The 22682-nt window shown below is 43.5% G+C and overlaps 1 protein-coding gene across 1 annotated transcript in view; it reads left to right on the top strand.

Moving 5' to 3' along the window:
* Nucleotides 1–22682, top strand: part of FAXC (failed axon connections homolog, metaxin like GST domain containing) — a 73031-nt gene that overhangs the window by 36957 nt on the left and 13392 nt on the right. The window contains exon 5 of the mRNA XM_008705012.2: nucleotides 19049–19165. Coding sequence (XP_008703234.1) covers nucleotides 19049–19165 — 117 coding nt within the window. The remainder of the gene's footprint in view (nucleotides 1–19048; nucleotides 19166–22682) is intronic.

The raw sequence follows: 22682 nt of genomic DNA, 5'->3' as shown, positions 1-22682 counted from the left end.
CAGGGGATTTTGTTTTATTTTTAAGCAAGCTTGGGAATAGGCTATTTTAATAGCTGCTCTTCCTACCCTGTGTAATCATATTATGCAAACAGCACTGTCTCACAGGTGTTTAGGCCTAGTCTGGGAGCCACCGGGGACACAGCAGCCACACACAGTGCCTCCCAGTGAAAGTGACTGGGTGGGGTGGGGAAGCCTTCAGGACTAGGAACTAGAAGACGACGAGAAGTGTTAGGTTTCTTCAACTACATAAGAGCACATTTAGCATGTGTTGAGTAACTGAACACAGGGCAGAGGAATAAAGACGTAGAAGGAATTTTGCCTGTCCATCTAGCTAGAAAGAGAAACACACAGATGAAAGAAGAAAATAATAGACACTAAGAGCAATGTTTTGGAAACTCAAGGCAGTGTTTCCTAATGGGGGCTCTAAGCCCTTTCCAAATTATCGGCACTACCTAGCATAATGGTGGTTCTCAGCCCTGATTGCTCATTAGGTCACCTCAGGGGCTTATAAAACACAGCTGCACAGGCCCTATGCCAGCCAAATAATTCAGATCTCTGAGAGTGGGGTCTGGAGAAAGGTATTTTTTAAACTGAGCAGGTGATTCAAATGTGTCTGTAATCCAATATAAGGCAGCCGGGTAGGTCAGAAGGGCTGGCCTGTGTGCTGGGGGGGTGTTGGGTGAAGACCATAGAAGGGGCCCCGAGAGGGCGCTGGGCCTTGGTCTGGGCAGCTATCAAAAGGGAGAAAATTCAGAACAAGCCAAGCCTACTTGATTTTTGTCTCGAGGGTAACGCTGGTTGGGTCCGTGGGCACCGTGCTTAGCACAGGCTTTCCTTCTTTCCACGTCAAAAACCTAGTAGGTTGATTTTTCATGTGGATAAATTTCAGACACTTAGATACATTTAAAATCTTTAACGCATCTTCGAGATGTTGTATCTGACAACATGCCCGAGGGCTAGTTATTTTACAGATGAGAAAGCCCAGCCAGGGTCAGAGAGGTGAGGGAGTGGGTCTCCGGCCGCTCAGCCCGACACTTCTCCTTGGCTCTAGTACTACTTCTGTATGTTTGCATTGGTGGCTTGTTAAGATCACACGCAGGGACAGTAATAATTTGACTTGGAAAGCACAAATCCTAGTTTTACCTGTACTGATTAGGTTCTAGGGAGTGCCTAAGCTTTTTACAAGTTCCTCCTGGAGTCCTATACTCCCCTCCTGGAGTGGAAGCAATTTACTCTGCAAGGGCTATGCGTATTATCCAGTAACTCTCCATTGCTTGCAGCCCACGACTAGGCATCCACTCCTCTTTTCAGGCCTCCTCCCCAGTCTGTATTTCCAGGGGGAGGAGGGAGGAATGGCCGGCCAGGGGCTGCATGTGGGGTTTGCCCCCGCACTGGAACGAGGCCGTTGGGGCCCAGACTGTGCCTTGTTCCTTTTCCATTCTCGTTGCTATCTCAGTGGGTACAAATATGTTGGTTATTCATGAAAACAACAAAAAAGGACTCTTAGCACAATAAAATTAAATGCTAATGAGTACCGAGTTTTTAGAAATCACCGTGGCTTATTTCGCAAAACAAATTGGTTGGTTGAATTCTGAGGGAAGCAACCTGATCTCTATCCTGGGGGCATTCTGTCTGTTTCTTTCTCTGAGAGAAGTAGAAGTGTCTGTGACTCTGTTTAAAATGTCAGGGTTCCAATTCCTGAGTCATTAGAATAAAAGAACGAAAAATTCTCAAGATAGCACCCTGTGGATAACAGGCTTTTAAAATCTTCACCAGTACGCGTCCTTTCCTGGTGTTGCCAGATACGGAAGCCCTTCCACATTTGTGTTCTGTTTGGGCTGATTTTTGCCTGGATAAAATTTGCTGAGTAGACTGCCTAAGTCAGGGAAGAATTCTAGAACAGTAATGACCTGATATATCATAATACATTAAGTCCTTTGTGAACCCAACCACATTTTTATTTGAAATCTTCAATTTGTATTAAAAAGACTAATCAACATTTAAAAGATTAGGAAAAATGCAGGTATCTTTCATCATTCTGTCACCTAACTCACGATTTTCTATTTTCCTGTATCTTCCACATGCATATTTTTAGGAAATATCATTTCTGATGGACACATCTTTGTATTCTGTTCACTTTTTAAAAGCAAATGCTAAAATTAAATGTGCTTTGCTTTTGAGGAATTGCTTTAAATAGACTCATAGGAGTGACATTACTGGGTGAAAGATTGAACATTGTTAGGTCTGTTCCTAGGCATTGCCATGGTGTTTCCCAAAAGAGAAGCACAGATTTACAAAGTGACCAGTAGAAGACTGAGGTATCAGTTTCACTGAAGTCCTACCAGTCACCATTCTGAATACCAAAATAAATAATCATTTACCACTTTATTCTTATAAACTTTTATCTTCAGGTTAGTCTGCATTCTGAATCTTTAATCACCTGTAAGAAATATTTTTTCCTTTTTATTTTTCCTAATTGTTTATGTGAATCAGCTGTTCCAATTCTTTGTGCATTTTCCACCTGAATTTGGGGTTTCCTTTAAAATGTAATTGATCTATGTATATCTCACAGATCTACTCTCAGTGCTGTCTGAGGCAAATATTTTCTCAGTCTCACGTGAAATCTTAGAGATGTATGCAGATGGACAGTCTGACTCATGGTTATCCTCGGCCATCCTGACCCCGCTGCAGTCATCCACAGTGCTCGTGTGGGCGTTTGTCCAACACCTCCCAGCCTCGAACCCAACCCTGCAGGGACCGCTGTTGCTTTCTCTCCCAGAAGCTGGCTCCAGACTCAGGGCACCTGGGGCTGTTGACTTCTGACCAGGACCTCACAGTAGGCTGGCACTCCCTGAGTAGCCCACCTCACTCCCACACTTGATCACTGACTGCCTCTCAATCTCAGGCTCCTTTCTCCTTTGCCTTCTCCCCACCCCGCCATTTCGTTAGCCCCTCTTCCCCTTTTTACTTCGCTGTCACTCCACCTCGCCTGACATCCGTCATGGAAGCTACTCTCATCCCTAGTGTCCCCCATTCGCTCACCTTCCCCATCCAGCAGTGCTCCGGGAGGCCTGCTCAGCCTCGCTCTGTGGAGTCCCGCCCACTCCCTTCTCTTTTCAGGAGTTTGAGTTCAAAGTCTTTCCTCTCTTCAACCTTTATTTCTTTACCGATTCCTCCTACTTACGATATAAGTCTCTCCCTTTAAAAATACTACTCCAGTTCTGTCCTGTGTCTTGCCTTCCCTTCACACAGCTTATCTGAAAAGCAACAACAGTCCCACTCACCTCCCATTTGCTCCTTGTGCCGCTGCACCTGGACTCCCAGCCCCTGCCCCACGATGGCTCTTGAAAGGGTAAATAGCAACCTGCCGGTTCACCAGATCTACTTAAGAGCCTTATTTTTATGTCCGTTTTTTATTTTGATCTTTTGGAAGTAGGAAACGTCTGCCTGAGGGAGAGACTCTGAGGAGACTCTCTTGCCTGCTGGAGGCTTAAAGGAAATGAGGTTTCTTGGGTGTGTTGAATAACAAAGGATTGGGGTGCCTGGGTGGTGCAGTTGGTTAAGTGGCCAACTCTTGGTTTTGGCTCAGGGCATGATCTCAGGGATCTGGGATCCAGCCCCACCTTGGGCTCCGTGCTCAGCCTGCTGGAGATTCTCTCTCTCTCCCCCTTTATTCTTCCCCTGTGCTCATATTTGCACTCCTCTTTCTCTCTCTCAAGTAATTAATCAATCAATCAATCAATCAATTAAAAAATCTTTTAAAAAAAGAACAAAGGATTCAGGCTTTCTCTTTCTCTGGAGGCTTCATCCCCCATTTTCAACTCCACAGATTTCCAGGCATCCCCTGAGGAGGCATTAGTCTCTTGCTGTTTCAGGTGGTGCCCCTGTTCTTGGCTGTAACCTACCAACACATGCAGGCACTTCGTTTTTATCAACTCATTAGTGCTCACAAAGATCTTTTTTCCATGAAGAAATTTAGACACAAAGAGGTACCTTCCCAAGAAACACCCAGCTAGTAAATGGTGGAGCTTAGATTTGAACTAAGTGGTCTGGGAGAAGCCAGAAGTCCTTTGCTGAACACTTTTTTAGCCTTTATCTTACTTCCCAGATCTGTGTGACCCTTTGCAGGTTCCTTAAATACTGATGGTGAAGGGAATGAGAAATTCTTTGCTATCCTTTAAGGTCTTCTAGCTGGACTAAAAATTAAATTTGCTAAGATGAACAGGAGAAAAGGAAAAGTTTTATTACATGTGCAGAGAGGCCCAATAATGAAATTGAGAGCTAAAGAAATGACCAAAGCAGGAAGTTTTTTTATTTTTTAGACAAAGAGACAATACATCTATGAGGAACTGATAGGAAAAAGAAAACTTTGGAAGCTTCAGTTAGTAAGGAATTCTAAACAGAATTTGGGCTGGGGTAGTAAATTAGTAAAAAGTAACACGGGTTGTTTATATAGCCTTCTCGGCTCTAAATTTCCCGTCTGTTTAGCTCGTGGTACAGAGAGGACACCTTCCACAAGGGAGATTTATTTCCTGTCTTCAGGGGGACAGGAGCGGCTGAGTGTGCTTGCACAGGCTGTCTCTAGGTCACTTTTATACAAAATAATCAATATGCCAAAGCAGCACATGTTGGGGCAGCCTGCCCTTGGCCCCTGAAAGGGTTCCTAGGATTCCATGCCCCACCCTCCAGAGTCCAGCCTTTCTCTGTCTTCACTGAGATGTCCCACAGCCGCCTCAAATTCAGCATCCTGAAAGAACTCACCCTCCCACCAGACCAACACGCCTTCCCATGACCTCTCTCATCGTCATCCATTCAGTTATTCAGGTTGGATGTTAAAAAGTCCTTCTAGATTTTTCCTTTTCCAGGAGGTCCTCTAGATCTTTGTATTGCTAGATCCTCCTTGACCTTTGTATCTCTGGGTAAATATCACCTCCACAGAGAGGCCGTCCCTGACTAACATAGCTGTGTAATGTAGCTGTCAGTCACCTGCTATCACAGCACCTTACTTTAACTCTGCATGCCCTTATCACTTATTGATTGATTTGTTTATCGTCACTCCCTGTGATATAAACTCTGTGAGAACAGTGACCTTGTCTGTTCTGTTAGTCCCTGTATCCCAAGCATCGAGAGCTGTCTTGCATATCATCAAAATAATATTGATAAGAGCTGACATGTAGGGAGCATTGCCAATGTGCTTAAGCAAATAGTAACACAATATATAACACCCTCATATGGTAATCCCTACTTTCTTAATATACATAATGTATATTCTACATTGATTATATAATTTAACATTATACATATTATATATATCTATGATATATAATATATGGCATGTACATATGTGTATGCATGTGTGTGTGTGTGTGTGTGTGTATCCTCACAGTAATAATATCTATGCTCCTATGATTTTGACAAGAATTACACGAGGCAGGAACTATTCTCATTAATTCTCACCCAATGTAGATGAGGATAGGTGTATTACTATCAGTAGTATCGTGCCTGGTTTGTCAGTGAGGAAAGTGAGGTACATAGTGGTTAATTGACCTAAGATCACAGAGCTAATAAGCAGCAGGGTCGGGCTTGGACCCAGGCGTCCAGCTCTAGAGCTGGAGATTCTGTCAGTGCTCGCTGAAGGATTGGGTATACCTCATCACTGGGGTGCTCCCCAAGTCCCTTCATCTCCTGCGTCCTTTCTGCCCCACAGCTGGAGGAGGGGCACCCAATGTCTCTTGCCTGGATTTTGCCATAGCTTCTTAGCTGATGTCCCAACCTCCAGGTTTGGTTTTTATTTATTATTTTATTTTATTTTTTTATTATTATTTTTTATTATGTTAGTCACCATACAGTACATTCCTGGTTTTTGATGTAAAGTTCGGTGATTCCTTAGTTGCGTATAACACCCAGTGCACCATGCAATACGTGCCCTCCTCACTACCCATCACCAGCCCATCCCATTCCCCCACCCCCTCCCCTCTGAAGCCCTCAGTTTGTTTCTCAGAGTCCATAGTCTCTCATGCTTCATTCCCCCTTCTGATTACCCCCCTTTCTTTATCCCTTTCTTCCCCTACCGATCTTCCTAGTTCTTATGGAGGAGACAATGCTAAGTGAAGTAAGTCAAGCAGAGAAAGACAATTATCATATGATTTCTCTCATCTATGGAACAGGTTTGGTTTTTAATTCTACTAGTGTTTAATCTAAAATGCAAATCAGAACTGTAGGCTCCCGATCTTGTAGACTAAAACCCAAACTCCTTTTCTTTACAATGAATTCTGCTCACATCTCTATCCTCATTTCCCACGTCTCCTCATGCACATTTATTTCTCCTACGCCAAATGACCGTGGGATTGCTGAAGCACACGCTGCTGTTTGGCAGTTTCGTGCCTTTGCATAGACTGTTCCCCTTGCCTTGCTTCATCCCACAAATTCTCAAGTTTTATCTCTACTTAGAAACTTTCTTAATGTTCTCCTCAGTCTCCTCCAGGCCCATGGGGTCTTTCTCTTCTCTCCTGTTTCATTTTGTGCAGACTTCCGTCATGGAAATACTATATTGAACTTGTCTAAGCCCCCCCCCCCCCAACACCTGAACTTTCCCCCCTCTTTGCTTGGGAACATTATTATTTTGAAGGAATTGGCTGACTGGCTTCCCTCTGACCCTGGTACCTAACAGAAGGCCTGGTAAATAGTAGGCACTCTATAACTGTCTGCTGAGTGAATACTAACTTCCGAAAGGAATTTGAGGCAATCCACAGATAAGAGAGGACATAGTCCACTGTAATATAAAACTTTCAGAAACCAAGTGAAAAAAATCACGTTCTTGGAATGAGTTTTTTCCTGGAATTGGGCACGATTTATCTTTGAGTTCTTTTGGCTACCGAGATAAAAGGGGAAACTTGAACTCACAGCCCTGAGATCAAGAGTTGCATGCTCTATGGGCTGAGCCAGCCAGGTGCCCCTTATAGTGTTTTTGAATGTAAACATTTGTAAGTTTTCCTTAATAAAAGCTCAAGATTTAGCACTGAATTACTGTTCCAAAGGCATTTTTCTGGGGACAACTTTAATGTAGTTCCTATATATTTTTTTCTGATACAACTTATTATAGGGATGGAGCTTTGAGAGCCTAGAGGTTTTGATAACTTACCCTACAACCATAGCACAGGCATCTCAGAGACCCACCTTTTAATGTAAGTTAGTTTTAGGGGGAGAAGTTGAGGGCAAATTTCAGCTAGTTCTGAGTCAGCTATTTTACATTTAATTCTGTGCTGACTATAGCTCTCCCATGTTGTTGGTTAAAGAGGGTTCTCCCTCCATTAGAAACCAGGTGGTCCAGGCTTGGAAGTTCTCTCATGAGAACCTAAGGACCTGACTTTTTGGGCTGCCTGGTTGGAAGGCCCTCTTGCCTCCATGGAGCAGTGAGCTGTAGCTGTCTGGGACAGGGCCAAAATAGCTCAGATACAACACCTTGGTTGAGCTCCAGAGCTCTAGATCCTAGAGTTCTGTGCCATCAAATATGGGAGGGATGACTCTCGTCCAAAAGAGTTAAGGGCAAGGTATTATAAAATAGTTGTTATTCACTGAAAAATACATTTAGTGGTATTTACTATGTGCAGGGCCCTGGGCTAGGTACTGGGGGTACTGTGTTAGCACTTGAGCAGGGCTCTTTGTCTAGTATGATTTTGTTCTTCACTGAGTTCACAATCTAGACAAAGTCACAAGGAACCATTCCATTTTTTTAAATGTTTTTTATTACATTATGTTAGTCACCATACAGTACATCCCTGGTTTCTGATGCAAGGTTCGATGATTCATTAGTTGTATATAACACCCAGTGCACCATGCAATACGTGCCCTCCTTACTACCCATCACCAGTCTATCCCATTCCCCCACCCCCTTCCTCTCTGAAGGAACCATTCCAATGATACTGTCAGGGCCCCTAGGTGCCCATAACCCCCCCAGGTAGCTGAGTTCATACACCTGTTGGATGAGGGGGTTAGTATTGTCCATTTAAACATCGAGGGACATCTGCCAAATGTTATAATTTAACATAATATAAGATTTAGCCTAGTTGATGCAATTTTCCCCCTTGATCCATTGTTAGGGAAAAAGATCAAGTAATTTTGATTTTTTTAATTAAGAAATTTTTCAAACACACAGAAAAGTACAGTAGTAGTCCAATGAATAACTTTATAATCATCGCCTTGATTTCATAGTTGTTTATATTTTGTCATATTTGCTTCAGCTGTTTTTTTTGTTTTGGTGTGCATTTTAGAGTAAATTACAGTTATCATGACATTTACCCTCCAGACACTTGAATGTAGCTCCAATAATTCCTTCTGTAGTAGGCAGCCTCCGAGATGGCCCCGAGTGTTCCCTGCCTCCTGGTGTTCATCCTCTTGTGGAATCCCCTCCCTTTGAGTGTAAGCTGGACTTATTGATTTGTTTCCAACAAACAGAATATGGCAAAAGCAATGGGATATCCTTTCCAAGATGAGGTTATAAAAAGACTGTGGCTTCCATCTTGGGCATCCTCTCTCTCCTGCTCTTGCTCTCACTCGCTTGCTTTGATGGAAGCCAGCACTTTTATGAGCTGCTCTATAGAGAGGTCCATGTGGTAGGGAATGGATATCTTTGATCAAGAGCCAGCGAGAACCTGAGGCTTGTTGACAGCCATGTGAGTGAGTTTGGAAACACTCTCGCCGAGTCAAGCCTTGAGGTAATTGCAACCCTGGACAACTTCTTGATTAAATCCTGTGAGAGACCCTGAGCCAAAGGCACCCTGCTGCGGCTGCCAGGATTCTTGACCCATAGAAACTGTGACGTAATAAATGTTTGTTGTTTTAAGCTGCTAAATTTTGGGGGTAATTTGGTATTCGGCGATAATAAGCACACCTACAGAGCTCCGATCCTATTAATCCCGGTAGGAGACTCAGCTGCTGCGGAGCTGTGAAGAGTGAGGCCAGGTTGTCAGCAGAGGAAAGAGTGGTGGGTGGCAGGCATCGGATCTCAGTTGCCTCAAGTTATTTAAATGAAAGGTTTTACATCTTCTAGAAGTAGAATCTTATCTTTTTCTCTCTCAAGATACTATTATTATTGCCCATTCTGATTTTTAAAGGCTTATTTTCATCTTGGCTCTGAAGAAATTTGTATCTATGCCAAAGTAATAGAGCTTGGCACATGGGAGGTTTCTGTCTCTGGATTCAGTGATCTTTGAGAAAGCAGTCTGCTCTGAGGAGAGAGCTATGTGGCACATTTTAACCCATTTAATGGTCAGGAGACATGGACAAAAGCATTCAGTCTAGGAGTGATAAGTCTCCTATAAAGTAGAATAAAGACTCAGTCCTGTGCTAAGCATCAACAGAATTCTGATGTGATGTTTAGCATAGTCATGGGTATGTCATTTGAGAATGTATAGGATTCCTCTGTTAGTTAGTTAGTTTGTTTGTTTATTTATAGAGGGGAAGTGGAGGGGCAAAGGGAAAGGGAGAGAGACCCTCAAGCAGGCTCCACACTCAGTGTGGAGCGCAGTGTGAGGCTCAATCTCACAACGCTGAGATCATGACCTGAGCTGAAATCAAGGGTCAGATGCTTAACTGAGCCACTCAGGCGCCCTAAGATTCCCATTCTGTAGTAACTTGATTTCACCCCAAGGGATCTGTGCTTATTGAGTGAATTTGAGTAAGATCTGTCACTGGGCAGGCCTTAAACAGTTCTGGTGGTTAAAGATCTTTACCCGTTTTTGGTGTTGCTCCGATGTTTGAAAATGATTGAGGATCCTGGGTTCCCAACTAATGTGAAACCTGAGATCCATAAAATGAACAAAAGTTCTTCAGGATTGTGGAGTCTGCTTCCATGGCCCTGATGGCCAAACACAAAACCTCCCATGGGACTGTATTACTAGTCTGCTTTCTTAGAAGGATGAGTTCCTTACAGAAGGATTTGAACTTAAATTTCGACGTGACATTGAGTTCTGCCTGAGATGTTGTCTCATCAACCAAACCGGAATGTGGGAGCTACCAGATAGTCTTTATTGAATAAAGAGATAGGACAACTGGTTCCTTTGCCCAAATACAGGGCAGCCAAGACTGAAATGAAATTAAGGGGAAAGCCTCTCCTGGGATGTCATTTGAGTTGAGGGCTCTGTATTCTTTACCCTCAGAAGGTGTACTTTGGAAGGGGAGACTGGGGAGAACCATGTGACTTTTATACAGATTTCAGTCCAATGTGTAGTCAGACTCAGAAGCAACAATATTGCAGCAACTTCAAGGAGAGAGAAATCAGGCCGATCATTGGTGAGTCAGTAACATTACGCCACTGTTAGAGATGTTAGTTGTAGTTCGTGCCGACTTCCAGGAGCTGCTGTTGATATTAAATTAGAATGTGAGTCTGAGCAGACATTTGCCTCCTCCTGAGGAATACTTTCCTAATCTAGATTTCCCATGTGTGGAGTTCGTCCACCACAGGTGCAAATGCTTCATCCCGTTTTCTAAAGTTATAGTATATGCCTCTGGGGGCTTTGGGTGTGTGGAGGTCAGAAGGTGCTCAGGCACATTAAGAGGACTGAAGTATAGAAGAGCAAGTGCAACTCCTTGTCGTGGGGAAGGGATGTACTTCCTGTCTCATCCTAGGGAATCTGAAGAGCTGGGACATCAGCGAAGAGGAAGAGGTGAGGTGATTGGTTTTGGTCAGTGGGGACAAGGTTAAGATAGTTCATGCAAGCTGAGAAAAATTCTTTCCGTGGGTTCTTTCAGAAAATCTTACAGAAAATTAATTGCAGGAGTATCTGGTTGCTTTCCAAAAATTAAGTCTGAGGAAGGATTAAATTTAGGTGCTTCTTCTGGTGTGTCTTCCAATGGTTAATAACCTCACATAAGATAGCAACCCCTTTCTCCCCCATAACTGAAAGAATCACGTACACAGTAATTTTTAGAATATGCTGGGAATAGGAACAAGAGCTCTGTAAAGGAAGTGGCCTGACAAAGAGCCTGATGAGGGGTGTAAGAGAGAACAGAAAGTAGATTTTATTTTTCCTTTTCCTTTTCCTAGCTTTGCTCTCTTGGAGATTCACACGCAGAAAAAGACTTTAACATGTGTTCTTTGAAGGTTGGCTGGTAAGATTCTGTGACTTGTGCTATCCTTGGGGAAAGTGCTGAAAAATCTTTGTTTCCCAATTTTCCTCAAATTCCCATTTAATTAAAGGTAAGAGAAGGAGACTAGAAACATGGGTGATGCCCTCTTTGACTTCACTGGAATTCTCTGCTTATAAGTCATATCAGTGCTCAAGTATAAGGAACCCCATAGTTGAAATACACAATTACTCTTTATTTCTTAGACTAATAGAAAAATGAGTACTTGAAAATTTGACTGTTTTCTTTAATTTCTCTCTTGAACTTACTTTTTCTAGCAAAGCCCTTTCTCTTCTGCCATGTACAGGAAATTTAGCGAAATGGCAGAAGCAGAGTTGACAGTGACCAGTGGAAAACAGGAACAAAATTAGTCAAGGAGGGAACAGATGTGAGTCAGAGGTTCATTTCTGTGGCTATTTCCAAAGCCCTGAAGTAAACTTTCTACCCACAATTCCATAGTGATATATGTGCACGTGGTCAGCTTTTACTTAGAAGTATGTTAGGGGAGATTTTCTTTCCTAGGAGCAGGTAGAGTAAATATGGCCATAAATTCTTTGTGTGATCCCGCAGGAGGGAACCTGGATCAGTGATGGGAGTTCTAAGGAGTCATATTTTGTCTCCGTGTAAGGAACTGTTTAACCATAGACTAGTCTGTCCTGCTCAAGAAGTGATAGAGACGTCTCTAGCAGGGTTGGGGCTGGAAAGTATGTGGAGGGAAGTGGGAGAAGGGATTTCTACCCTGGGAGAGATGTTGGACTGGTTCTGTCCATGGTCAGTACTTGTTCTGATTACTGGTGATGAGTAGAAGAGCATTTCTAATGTTAAAATAGCACTTCTGGTTTGCGGAGTACTCCCACATTATTCTATCTTCTAATACTTACAATAGCTTGCCATTTTAAGAAAGGACAGAGATCACACATAATTAAAGCTATTATCACCTAATTGACAATTTCTACTGTGATAGGTACCCGATGGACAGAAAAGTAAAACTGAGGGTTATTTGCCTTCAAAGAAGCTGAAAAACTACTTGAGGAGATAGCGCAGACACACAAATCAGACTATGAGATAGCACGTGTGAATAACCTAATGGTGCACCAGATTGGTGGTTCTCAAAGGGTGGTCTCTGGACCAGCAACATCAGCATTATCTGGGATCTATTAGAAATGCATTTTTTTTTAAGTAGTCTCCATGCCCAGCATGGAGCCCAGTGCAGGGCTTGAACTCATGACCCTGAGATCAAGACCTGAGTTGAGATCAAGAGTTGGATGCTTTACTGACTGAGTCACCCAGGCGCCCCATAGAAATGCACTCTTGAGTCCCACTCCATACCTGCTGAATCAGAAATTCCTGCAGGGATGTGGGGGCATCAATCAGTGTTTTTAAAAAGGCCTCCAGGTGATTATGATGCGTGCTTGAATTTAAGACCACTGATCTAGTCCAGACCAATACTTCCCAACTCTGGCATGACAAGAGTCACCTGGAACAGTGCTATTCGTTTTTAATTTTTTTTTCAAGTTTTTATTTAAATTTAGTTAGTTAACAAAGATGGTAAAGTTGCACCTCAAACAGTGCTATTTGAAATATGGCCCAAGAACTGCAGACTCTGCAGGTGAGTTTTACTGACCTGAAAGCTTGTTAAAACACAGATTTTCTAGTCCCACTCCCAGACATTGTAATTCAGTAGATGGGACCTGAGAATCTGTGATGCTGATGGGCTCAGACTGTTCTCTGAGCAGCCTTGCTCTAAGCGCTTGTGCCTTTGGGGTTTAGCAGAGGAGGTGGCAGTGAGAGGAACTTGTACACCAGGACTGACCGTGTATTGGTCGTTGCAGAGTGGAGGAAGGAGGACTTGATCTGAGCCTGATGGGAAGGTTTAGGTTGGGTAAGAGGACATATTATTTGAGGCCAGGGGGGATGGGATGAACACCCAGCATGTTTGACTAAAGTAGAGCATTCATGCCAGCTAGACCTTGGCTCGTCCTGCCTGGGATTGGGGAAAGTTAGCAGCTGTCAGCTCTCACGCATCCTCCCCAAGGAGAGGAGGCTGAGAGCCAGGCACAAGGCCAACATCCTAGGATCGGGAGTACTTTCTTAGTTGTGCTGTTACATGGTCCCACCCTCTAAGTGGGACTTTTAAGACCCATTATTGCTCTCTTCTTTTCTCCTCTTCCCTTGGTTCCCCTGCTCACCAAAACCTGGCTTGCTTCAACTAACTTTACAGTTTGTTCTCTCAGTTTGTCCTCAATCATCAGGCTTGGATTCTGACCATTCTTCTAAGACTCCATGTTGATTTAGTTCTCCCTGGACTGCTATGTGGCTTTGCTCTCCATATTCACCCTTTGCCATCCTCTCCCACCCAACACCTCAGTCAGTCCTTAATGGGGGTGAAGAAGCTGGCCGACATGCTCCATCTTCTTCCATGTACTCTCATCTGTGTTGTGCCCTGGTGTCTCCTGGTCAGCCCTGTGTTGCTGTCCATGATAGGAGAAGCAGATAGCGTGGCAAGAGCCGGATCAGGCTTGGAGATCAGGATAAGCAGCCTTGGATTAATGTGGTCAGTTAAGATTTTGATCAGTGATCTTGTAAAATCCAATCACAGTTCAAGTCCGAGGGCTCTGGAATGTTTTTGTTATTCTTGACTTAGCACTCCCCACTCAATTTGTGGTCCTCCTTGGGTGTCCCAGTGGTTACTGCATCTGTATCATGACTTTTGCCATGGACAAGAGCTGCCCAAACCACCCAAGAGAGGTAGGATCAGATTCTAGAAACACCCAGGACCAGCTAGTATTCCCTAGCTTTCCGTGAAGCCAACTCTTACTGCCCCTGCCGTGGGCTCTTCTCCATGGCCCTTCTCCCCTGGCTGTTTGGTCACTGTCCTTGCATTTCCTCACTGGTCTCTGTTCCCTAATGGCCACTTGAAGATTCAGACATGGAGTTCTGTGAAATCAGCCTGGGCCCCTGAAGCCCGCCTGCCTTCATTGGCTGGATGTACTTCACACTCTCCTGTGCTGTGGGCTTGCCCTCATGGTCAGGAGGGCTCCGCACCCTCACGGAGCTGTTGTGGCTACTTGGACACTGGTCTCTAGTGGAGCATCCCTCAGGGAGTCTGCTCTCCCTCCCCTCCTGGGGTTTCTGGTATTTGCAACCTTCATTTGCCCTCACCAGTGGTTCTGGTCCCCACTCCCAACCTGGAGGCTGGCAGGGAGTCATGGGTGCTCAGGTATCTTGTAGCTGCTTCTGTCCCTCCCTATAGAAGCCAGAGGGGATAGTTTATCTACTGAAAATGAAGCTTGATTTGCCTTGTCCCCCAAGCCTTTTCCTTCAGTGCCCTTCAAAAGTGCCCTTAGTGTTTTGCTTTTGCAACGTCTGGCTGCAAGATCTGGAACTACTTGGTGAAAGCTGGGAGTGCTGCAGTCTTGAGACCTTAGCCTGGCCTCTTTGTCTCTAAGCAGAGTCAAATCTTAATTCAATTTCCCTCTTAAAATTACTTCCTGCCAATGCCCAAAAGGCCAAAGCTAGAACAATTTGAGCGATAAAATATATAATGAAAGTATTGGATTATAAGCCATAGAGTAAAATCAGTATTGATGAATACCTACTTGCATAAATAAATAATTGAATACATGAGTAAATGGGGGATGTAGGGAATAGTAGAATTCTAATCAATACATGTAGAAGGAAAATAGAAAATCCTGATGAGGCAAACATCTTAGTAATAATTGTCTCAGAAAACATCCACCAGTGGGTGCTGAAATCAGTAGGCCAGAGTTTGCAGAGAAACACGATATGCATACAGTTTCAAAAGATCTGTTAGTTGCAAAGGAAAAGTAGTGCCATTACGGTGAAGAAACCTCACGGGCACCACCTTTACCACATATTCAAGGTTAACATCCCCAACGATAAGACACATGGACATTAGGGACCCTCTGATAGGATGCCCCGAGAAGGTGTATTAGTCAGGTTTCCTTAGAGAAACAGACCAATAAGATCTATGTAAATACATACATATATATTCGGGATGTATATATTTAGTATGAAAATGTAATATAAGGAATTGGCTCCTGCAGTTATAGAGGCTGGCATGTCCCAAGATGTGCAGGGTGAGTGTGCAGGCTGGAGACCCGGGAGAGCTGACGGTGTGGTTCAGTCCAATGGTCAGCAGGCTCAACACCCAGAAAGAGCTGATGTTTCACGTTGAGAGTCCAAAGACCAGAAAAAGCCCACATTCCCCTTTGAAGGCAGAAGGAATTCTCCCTTACTCTGGGGAGAGTCAGCCCCCCCACTTTTTTTAAAATTAAGGCCTTCAACAAATTGGATGAGGCCCACCCACATTAGAGAGGGTAATCTGTGATACACAGTCTGCCACCGAAATGTAACCTCATCCAAAACACCCTCACAAAAACACCTGGAGTTATGTTTGGCCAAATAACTTAGCACTCCGGGGCCCAGTCACATGGACGCATAAAAAACCTTAGGCAAACTCAAATTAATGAACGCCCTAGAAAATAACTGACCAGTATTTAAAAGTGTCAGGGTTATGCAAGCCAAGGGAAGACAGAGGAATTTACAGATTGGAGGAGAGAATAAGGATACGTGACACCTACAAGCAATGTGGGATCCTAGATTGGATCCTGCAACACAAAAGGGCATTAGTTGAAAAATGAATAAAATGTGAATGGAGTCTATAGTGCAGTTAATAGTATTGTATTCATGCTAATTTCTTAGTTTGCTACATGGACTGTGGTTGTATAAAATGTTGATATTGGGAGAAGCCGGTTGAGGGGTATACAGGAGCTCTGCTATTTTTGCAACTTTTCTGTAAGTCTAAAATCATTTCAAATAAAAAGTTTTTAAAAATCTTCCTGCCATTTGGTACTTGAGGACTTTTTGATAAGAATATATTTTGATATTCTTTAAATTTATAACTGATGTGTGTGTGTGTGTATACGCTTGTGATTTTGTATCTACCATTCAACATTTTCCACAAATACTAAGTTCCATCAGTTTTTTTTTTGGAAGCACCTTTAAGAAGCCCTAGACTTCTTTTCTTTCTTTTTTTCTAAATTCCGTATTTCTTCCTCTCTAAAGCATTGTTTTTGGTAAATGATTACAGCTCAACCCTCCAGGGGGTGTTTATCTCTGAGATGATGAACTGCTCTATTACAGAGTAAGGAGCCCGAGGCCAGAGTGCTGAAGACCTGGGAGCCAGCCTTCCTAGTCGGGTTCTATTACTAACTAAATCCAGGAGCTTTCAGTGTTAATGTTCTGATACCAAATGAGAAATTCAGGCTGAATAGTCTATGCACTAGTTGATGTATGGATTCAAATAATTATATATGTACTTTTTAAAGATTTTATTCATTTATTTGTCAGAGAGAGAGCACAAGCAGGGGGAGGGGCAGAGGGAGAAGCAGGCTCCCCTTTGAGCAAGGAGCCCAATGCAGGGGTTCATCCCAGGACCCCGGGATCATGACCTGAGCCAAAGGCAGATGCTTAATGGACTGAGCCACCCAGGCACCTCAGAAGGAGAGAATCTCGAGCAGACTCTGCACTCAGCACAGCGCCGGAGACGGGGCTCGATCTCACGACCTTGAGACCATGATCTGAGCTGAAACCAGGAGTTGTATGCTTAACCGACTGAGCCACATAGGCACCCCAAGAAAATAACTGACCCTCTTGAGAAGAAATGATTTACCCAGGTTTGCTTTGTTATTTTTGCCCAGGTATGGCCAACTTGCTTGTCCTCACCAGAGTAGACAGTTTGGTTAGGTTCAGCATATTGTAGGGTATTCCTTGGTCCCTGTGGTATAATACAGAGTAGAAATGATTTTTTTAAAGATAATCTCCAGCTCCATTTTTTGTTGTTGTTGTTGTTGTTTTCAACTTATTTTTAAAATTGAAATATAATTGACATAAAATATTATGTAAGTTTAAGGTCTACAAAATGTTGATTTGATACATATCCATAGGCTCATATTGTGCTCTGTTGGTCTGTTAACTGGCATTCCCAACTCCAGCCATTTCTCCTTCTAGCTTGTTTATATGCAGTCATCAGATAGTTAATTTTGTCAGCTTGCCATTTGAAAACAGTGAAATGGGTAGATATTTGTGGAATACAGCATTTAGAACCATGCCTGGTATGTATGTAGTAAACATTGCATTAGAATTTGTTTAATAAAAATAAGAAATTATTCTTACTTTCAAAGAACTTACCATTTCATTGGGAAGATAAAATGCACAAACAGAAACCAACCAGCACATAGCACAGTATGGAAGAAATACACTCGAGACTGGGCGAGAAGAGGCAAGACCTCTCTGCCGTGTACTCTCCTCGAGTCACCTCACTTATTCACCAGCAATAACCAGCAACCAGCAATTCCTAAACAACCAGCAGTTCTTCCCATTTTATGGTTCAAGAAATTGCGGTTAGTAGGCATAAAAGGCCTTACAGTCCTACAAGGTCCTATGTGTAACAGCAACATTTGAGCACAAGGCTGTTGAACTGAAGAGTCCCATTACCACCAGATAGACAGAGAAAGTTTTGGAAGGAGGCTCGTGCTGGACCTCGAAGGATGGATAGAATTTACCAGATGGAGAGAAGTGGGGAGCACATACAGGTAGTGGGGGGCAGGGAAAGGGATGGGCACAGCCTGGGCAAAGATGTGACCTTGGGAAGCATGAAGTATGCAGGGGAATGGGAAGTGTTCCCCAAGTTTGCTAGAGTAAGGGAGGAGCGGCAGAGAAAGCCAGAACATGGGTCGGAGGTAGAGCATAATGAGCCTTGAATTCCGAGTTTGGACTTTTTTTCATAACCCATTTCATAGCCCATTGACGGTATTGGTGAAGGGGAGTGACATGGTGAGAGGAGTACTGTAGTGATTTAAGTCAGGTGGGCTATGGAACGGGCTGGAGAAACGGAGGGGCTGCTATTATGAAAGCCAATGCTTGAGGTACCGACACATGGTGCCAAGTGCTTCATGTGCATGATGCCATTCATCCTCGCGATAGCCCTGAGAATGAGCACTGTTACTATCATCCCCATTTTTCAGATGGGCAAACTGAGGCTCTGAGAGGTTAAGTACTGACCAGGCTCCCACAGTGAATAATGCTGTCGCCAGGACGTGAACGAGGTGGATCCAGTTCACCTGTGTTGCCTCTGTTTGCTGCAGCGCCTGACAGTGGCTCGGGAGATGACTTGGGACAATTTTAATAGGTCAGATAGGACGGTCCAGGTGATGAGGACTGAGGTAGTTCAGTAGTGATGGGAAAGGAGAGATGGGAGCAGCAGTGTGACACGTCGTTGCGCGAGAGCCCGATCGCAGGGCTGGGCCTGTAATTTCATAGTTTCTCTTGCTGTAGTGCTTCCTGTGGAAGCTGGTGCTCAGTGGTGAGAATATTGCCAAGACCATGGTGCAGCATGGAAAACCTTGCCACGTAGCTTAGGCTTCTTGAGTTTTTCCTGAGGTGGTGTATTAATTTAATAAAATAAGTGCTGAGGTTAGTGTGCTTGGTGTGGGTTATTTTTGAGACGGGTTAAGCAAATTTCCAGGTGTTCTCAGCATCTCAAGTTTTAATTACTTTAATTCAAGACAAGGAGGTGCCCCCAGAAGTCTGTGGGTGATCAGATCTCCTTTTGCCCCGTGAACCCTCCTCCCTTACCTGCTTTTCTTGATATGTTCCCAGTTTCTCCCCTGTTTTGCTATTGTATGGGTTGATCCATCACAAATTAATTTGTTTTACTTTTGTTTCTTTCTTTTTCTTTCTTTTTTTTTTTTTTAAGAAAAAGGGGGTGCATGCATTTTAAATTTGCAAAGCTTTTGACACACAATTAAATGAACCTATAATTTGAGTGTTCTGAATGCCATGGTGACCACATGGGGCAGTGCAGGCCAGCCCAATGACCTCTCTGCTCTGTCTGCTGCAGGTGATAAGAAGTACATCATGGGGCCCAAGCTTTCTACTCTCGACGCCACTGTCTTTGGACACTTGGCACAGGCAATGTGGACCTTACCTGGGACAAGACCAGAGCGGCTGATCAAAGGCAAGCCCTACAAACCTCTTCAAGCCTTAGGAGTTACTGTGGGGTGAAGGGTAGGGATAACACAATGGAGAATTCTAGGCCAATGCCTGTGAACTTGAGTGTGCTTTATGGAGACACCAGGCTGTGGTGGCCAGGGCTGGGGTCAGTTTATTATGCTCTGGATGTGTGGGGGTTGAGGAGAGACCAGGCTTCTCACATGCGCTCTTGCCTAGACTATGTTCTCAACAAAGTTGACACAAATTGTACTGTGTACTACACCAGCTCCTTACATAGTGGACTAATACTTGTTGATACAAGGCTTGAATTCCCCCTAATGCCCTTGTTTTGCTGGTCTTCCTTAATTTCCTTGGGACGTTGGTGCCACACCTCACCACTTTCTGATCTAGTGTGGCAGCAAACAGGGTGGGCTGGGGCTGATGGCCTCACTGCCCATCTTGATGCTGTTTTTGAGTCTGAACTGGTCTCACATATTTCACATGTGGGTATAAGTACCTATGTTTCTACATCATTTGAGTTCAAAACATTCTTTTCTCCTTTCCAGTGGGTATCTGTAGATCATACACTGAGAGTAGTAGAGCTAGTAAGTTCAAGATTGTGAAAAGTGGGGGAAGTGTCAACAAATGTTTTATAAGTCTGATACTATGTACAATGTTAGTATTGTTACTATTAGTAGTAGTAATTGTTGTATATTTTGGCCAAAGAAACACAATCTTGTGTCTTTGTAGTACGGTCTTGGCTGTAAGGCCTGTCAGAATTACATTATTGACTGGAGGGGTTGAAGTGGGGATGAATGGGACCAGACCTAGGGGATGAATGACTATATGTGTGGGGTGGAGGTAGGGGTGGTAAGCCAAGAGTAAAAGTCATGTTGGCAAGGGGGCGGGGAAGGTAAGCTCAACGTGAGTTGATGTCAAGAGACCAGATCTTGGTGTATGCATGTGTTGGGGGGCAGACTGAAGGGGTGGGATGTACAGGGAAGCTGGCCTCCGGGAGAGGCTTCCCCTGTGTTGGTGAATGGGAACTGTTTAGAGTCATCGCCAATTTTTTTTTTAAAGATTTTATTTATTTGAGAGAAAGCAGAGAGAGTGCAGAAGTGAGGGCATGGGGGCAGAGGGAGAGGGAGAAGTAGACTCCCCACTAAGCAGGGAACCTGATGCAAAGCTTGATCCCAGGACCCTGGGATCACGACCTGAGCTGAAGGCAGACATTTAACCAAGGTGCCCCGAGTCATCTCCAATTTGAGGAAGTACCTAAGCAAGTGCCCGGGGCCTGGGGATATCGGGATCAAAGTCTAACATTTGGGTTTGGGAAGGGGAGTGACAGAGTTGACCAAGGTATTTAAGCCCCAACTGAGAAGGCTGGGGGTGTAGATGAGATCACCAGTGAACAGCATATAGAATGTTTTTAATGTTGATGGATGGATGGTTGGAACCAAGTAAGGCAGAATCATACAGGAAACTGAGGCAGGTGAACACTGATGTGTGGTGGTCACAGGTGGGTGGATAGGAAGGTTGGTGAAGGCTGTATTACTGTGTGTGTATGTATGTGTATTCATGTGCATGCCCAGAGGCTCAGACCATGCTAAGGACAGGAGGAATCATTCTCTGGATCTCCTGTTGGTGGGGATGGGGCTTCAGACACGTTACCAAACTTCATTGGAATGGATCAGGCATTGTCTGAAGGTCTTCCAGAACTTCAGCTGAGTGAGGCTAGGGACAGTATGGACTGATATTTAATTTCCTATATGATCAACATAGAGATAGATGTTCCTTGTCTTGCAATATGTTGGAAATTACCTACATTGTTCTTATTGGTGATGTTTGTAGCATTTAAAATTAATAGTTTCCCTTCATTTTAATCATCTAAAATGTATTGGTTCCCTTTAGTTCATTTTGAAGTGTGTTTTATATCTACACTCTATTCCTGTTACTTCCTACTCCCTCCCTCCCTTTCCCTAGCACACCACTCTTACACACCTATGAGCACACACACTGCCACATCTTCTCACTTACTTCTATACACACAAACCCCATACACACTCATTTGTACACACTTATATTTGTACCCAAGCATGTGTGTGTGCGTGCACACAAACACACACACGCACACACACACAGCTGATGTCATCTGTTATTAGTCAGAAGCATTTAGGTGTCCATTATGAGTAGAACTATCAAGTTCTATAGAATCCCTTCTTGCAGGAATGAGGCATCTTTTGTTAAATTATTTATGACTTGGCCCTTTTCACTTTTACTTCCTGGAAGGACTCAAGACATTTAGTGTTCTTTTTAAAGAAATGGGTCAGCCTTTTTGGAGGATTGATTTTGAGTCCCACACATTTGGGGGAATCTGACACCATCGTCTGCGAGGGACTTTGGCACACAGTTGCATGTACTTTGGTTCTTAAACAAGTTAGCAGCTTCCAGCTCTCCCTGGGGACTGGTGTAGCATGATTCATTAGAGTCCACAGAGGGTCTCTAATCTCATCTTGGTCATTGGTTCCATGCCCTTCCAAACCTTCTGGTTGTAGCTGCTAATAGACAGGCAAACTACTCCTTTGGTCTCCTCTTCTTTCTCTGCCTTTGCTCTTTCTGTGGTAGAGTCTTTCCCAAGAAGTAACAAGAGGAAGGAGACGCAGAAAAACAAAGCACCTGTATGCTTTAGAACTGGCTCAAATCCAGGAGCGGGAATGCTTGGATCAGGCAGTTTTCTGCCTTAGCTTTGGAACAGCCAGAGCACTGTCGGCCTTGCCACACGTGTGAGTGTGTGAGTGTATATGTATATAATATTAGCTTTTGGTCCTAGATAGTAGGTACGATATCTAGCTACATAGTATACTGGAGCCATCTGAGCTAGTGAGAAATTTTCCTTAATTTAGGTAAGATGACAGACTTCGAATATTCAGCAATTCTTAAAATATACTTAGGTGTTTGTGTATTATAGATGTAGATATATGAAATATTATTCCTTGCTGGAGAGAATTTAGAAAAGATAGAAAAATTAAAAAATATAACTTGTGCCCCCTGTCACCCACAGAGAACTGTTAATATTGTGGTTTGTGTTCTCATCTTTCATCAAGTACATGTATGTGTGTATTTTCAAAAATTGGGATCAAGATGTTGATACAGTTATAAACGTATAGTTTTCATTAACTATGTGTCATGGCCGTTTCCCTTGTCATTAAATATGCCTTAAAACAACATATTTAGCAGTTGGGTCATATCCTATCGTATGGCTACATTGTAATTGATATGATTAATCTTCTTTTTCTGGACTTGTGGCTTGTTTCACATAATTTTTTAAACTACTGTTCTGTAGTGAATATTGTATAAATACATATTCTTGCTTATCTCTGGTTATTTCCTTAAGCCAAATTTCTAGTTGGGGAATTTCTATCTCAAAAGGTCTAAGCTCTTGGTCTGTATGGCTAAGTTGCTTTCTAGAAAGACTTGTAGCAGTGCGTATGCTTATGAGCAGTGTCTGAAAGCCCCTCAAATTTTATTCCTCAATTAGGATT

The sequence above is a fragment of the Ursus maritimus genome, unplaced genomic scaffold, assembly GCF_017311325.1.
Source record: "Ursus maritimus isolate PB19 unplaced genomic scaffold, ASM1731132v1 scaffold_13, whole genome shotgun sequence".
NCBI classification, from domain to species: domain Eukaryota; kingdom Metazoa; phylum Chordata; class Mammalia; order Carnivora; family Ursidae; genus Ursus; species Ursus maritimus.
This window is presented reverse-complemented; position numbering and strand designations above follow the sequence as displayed.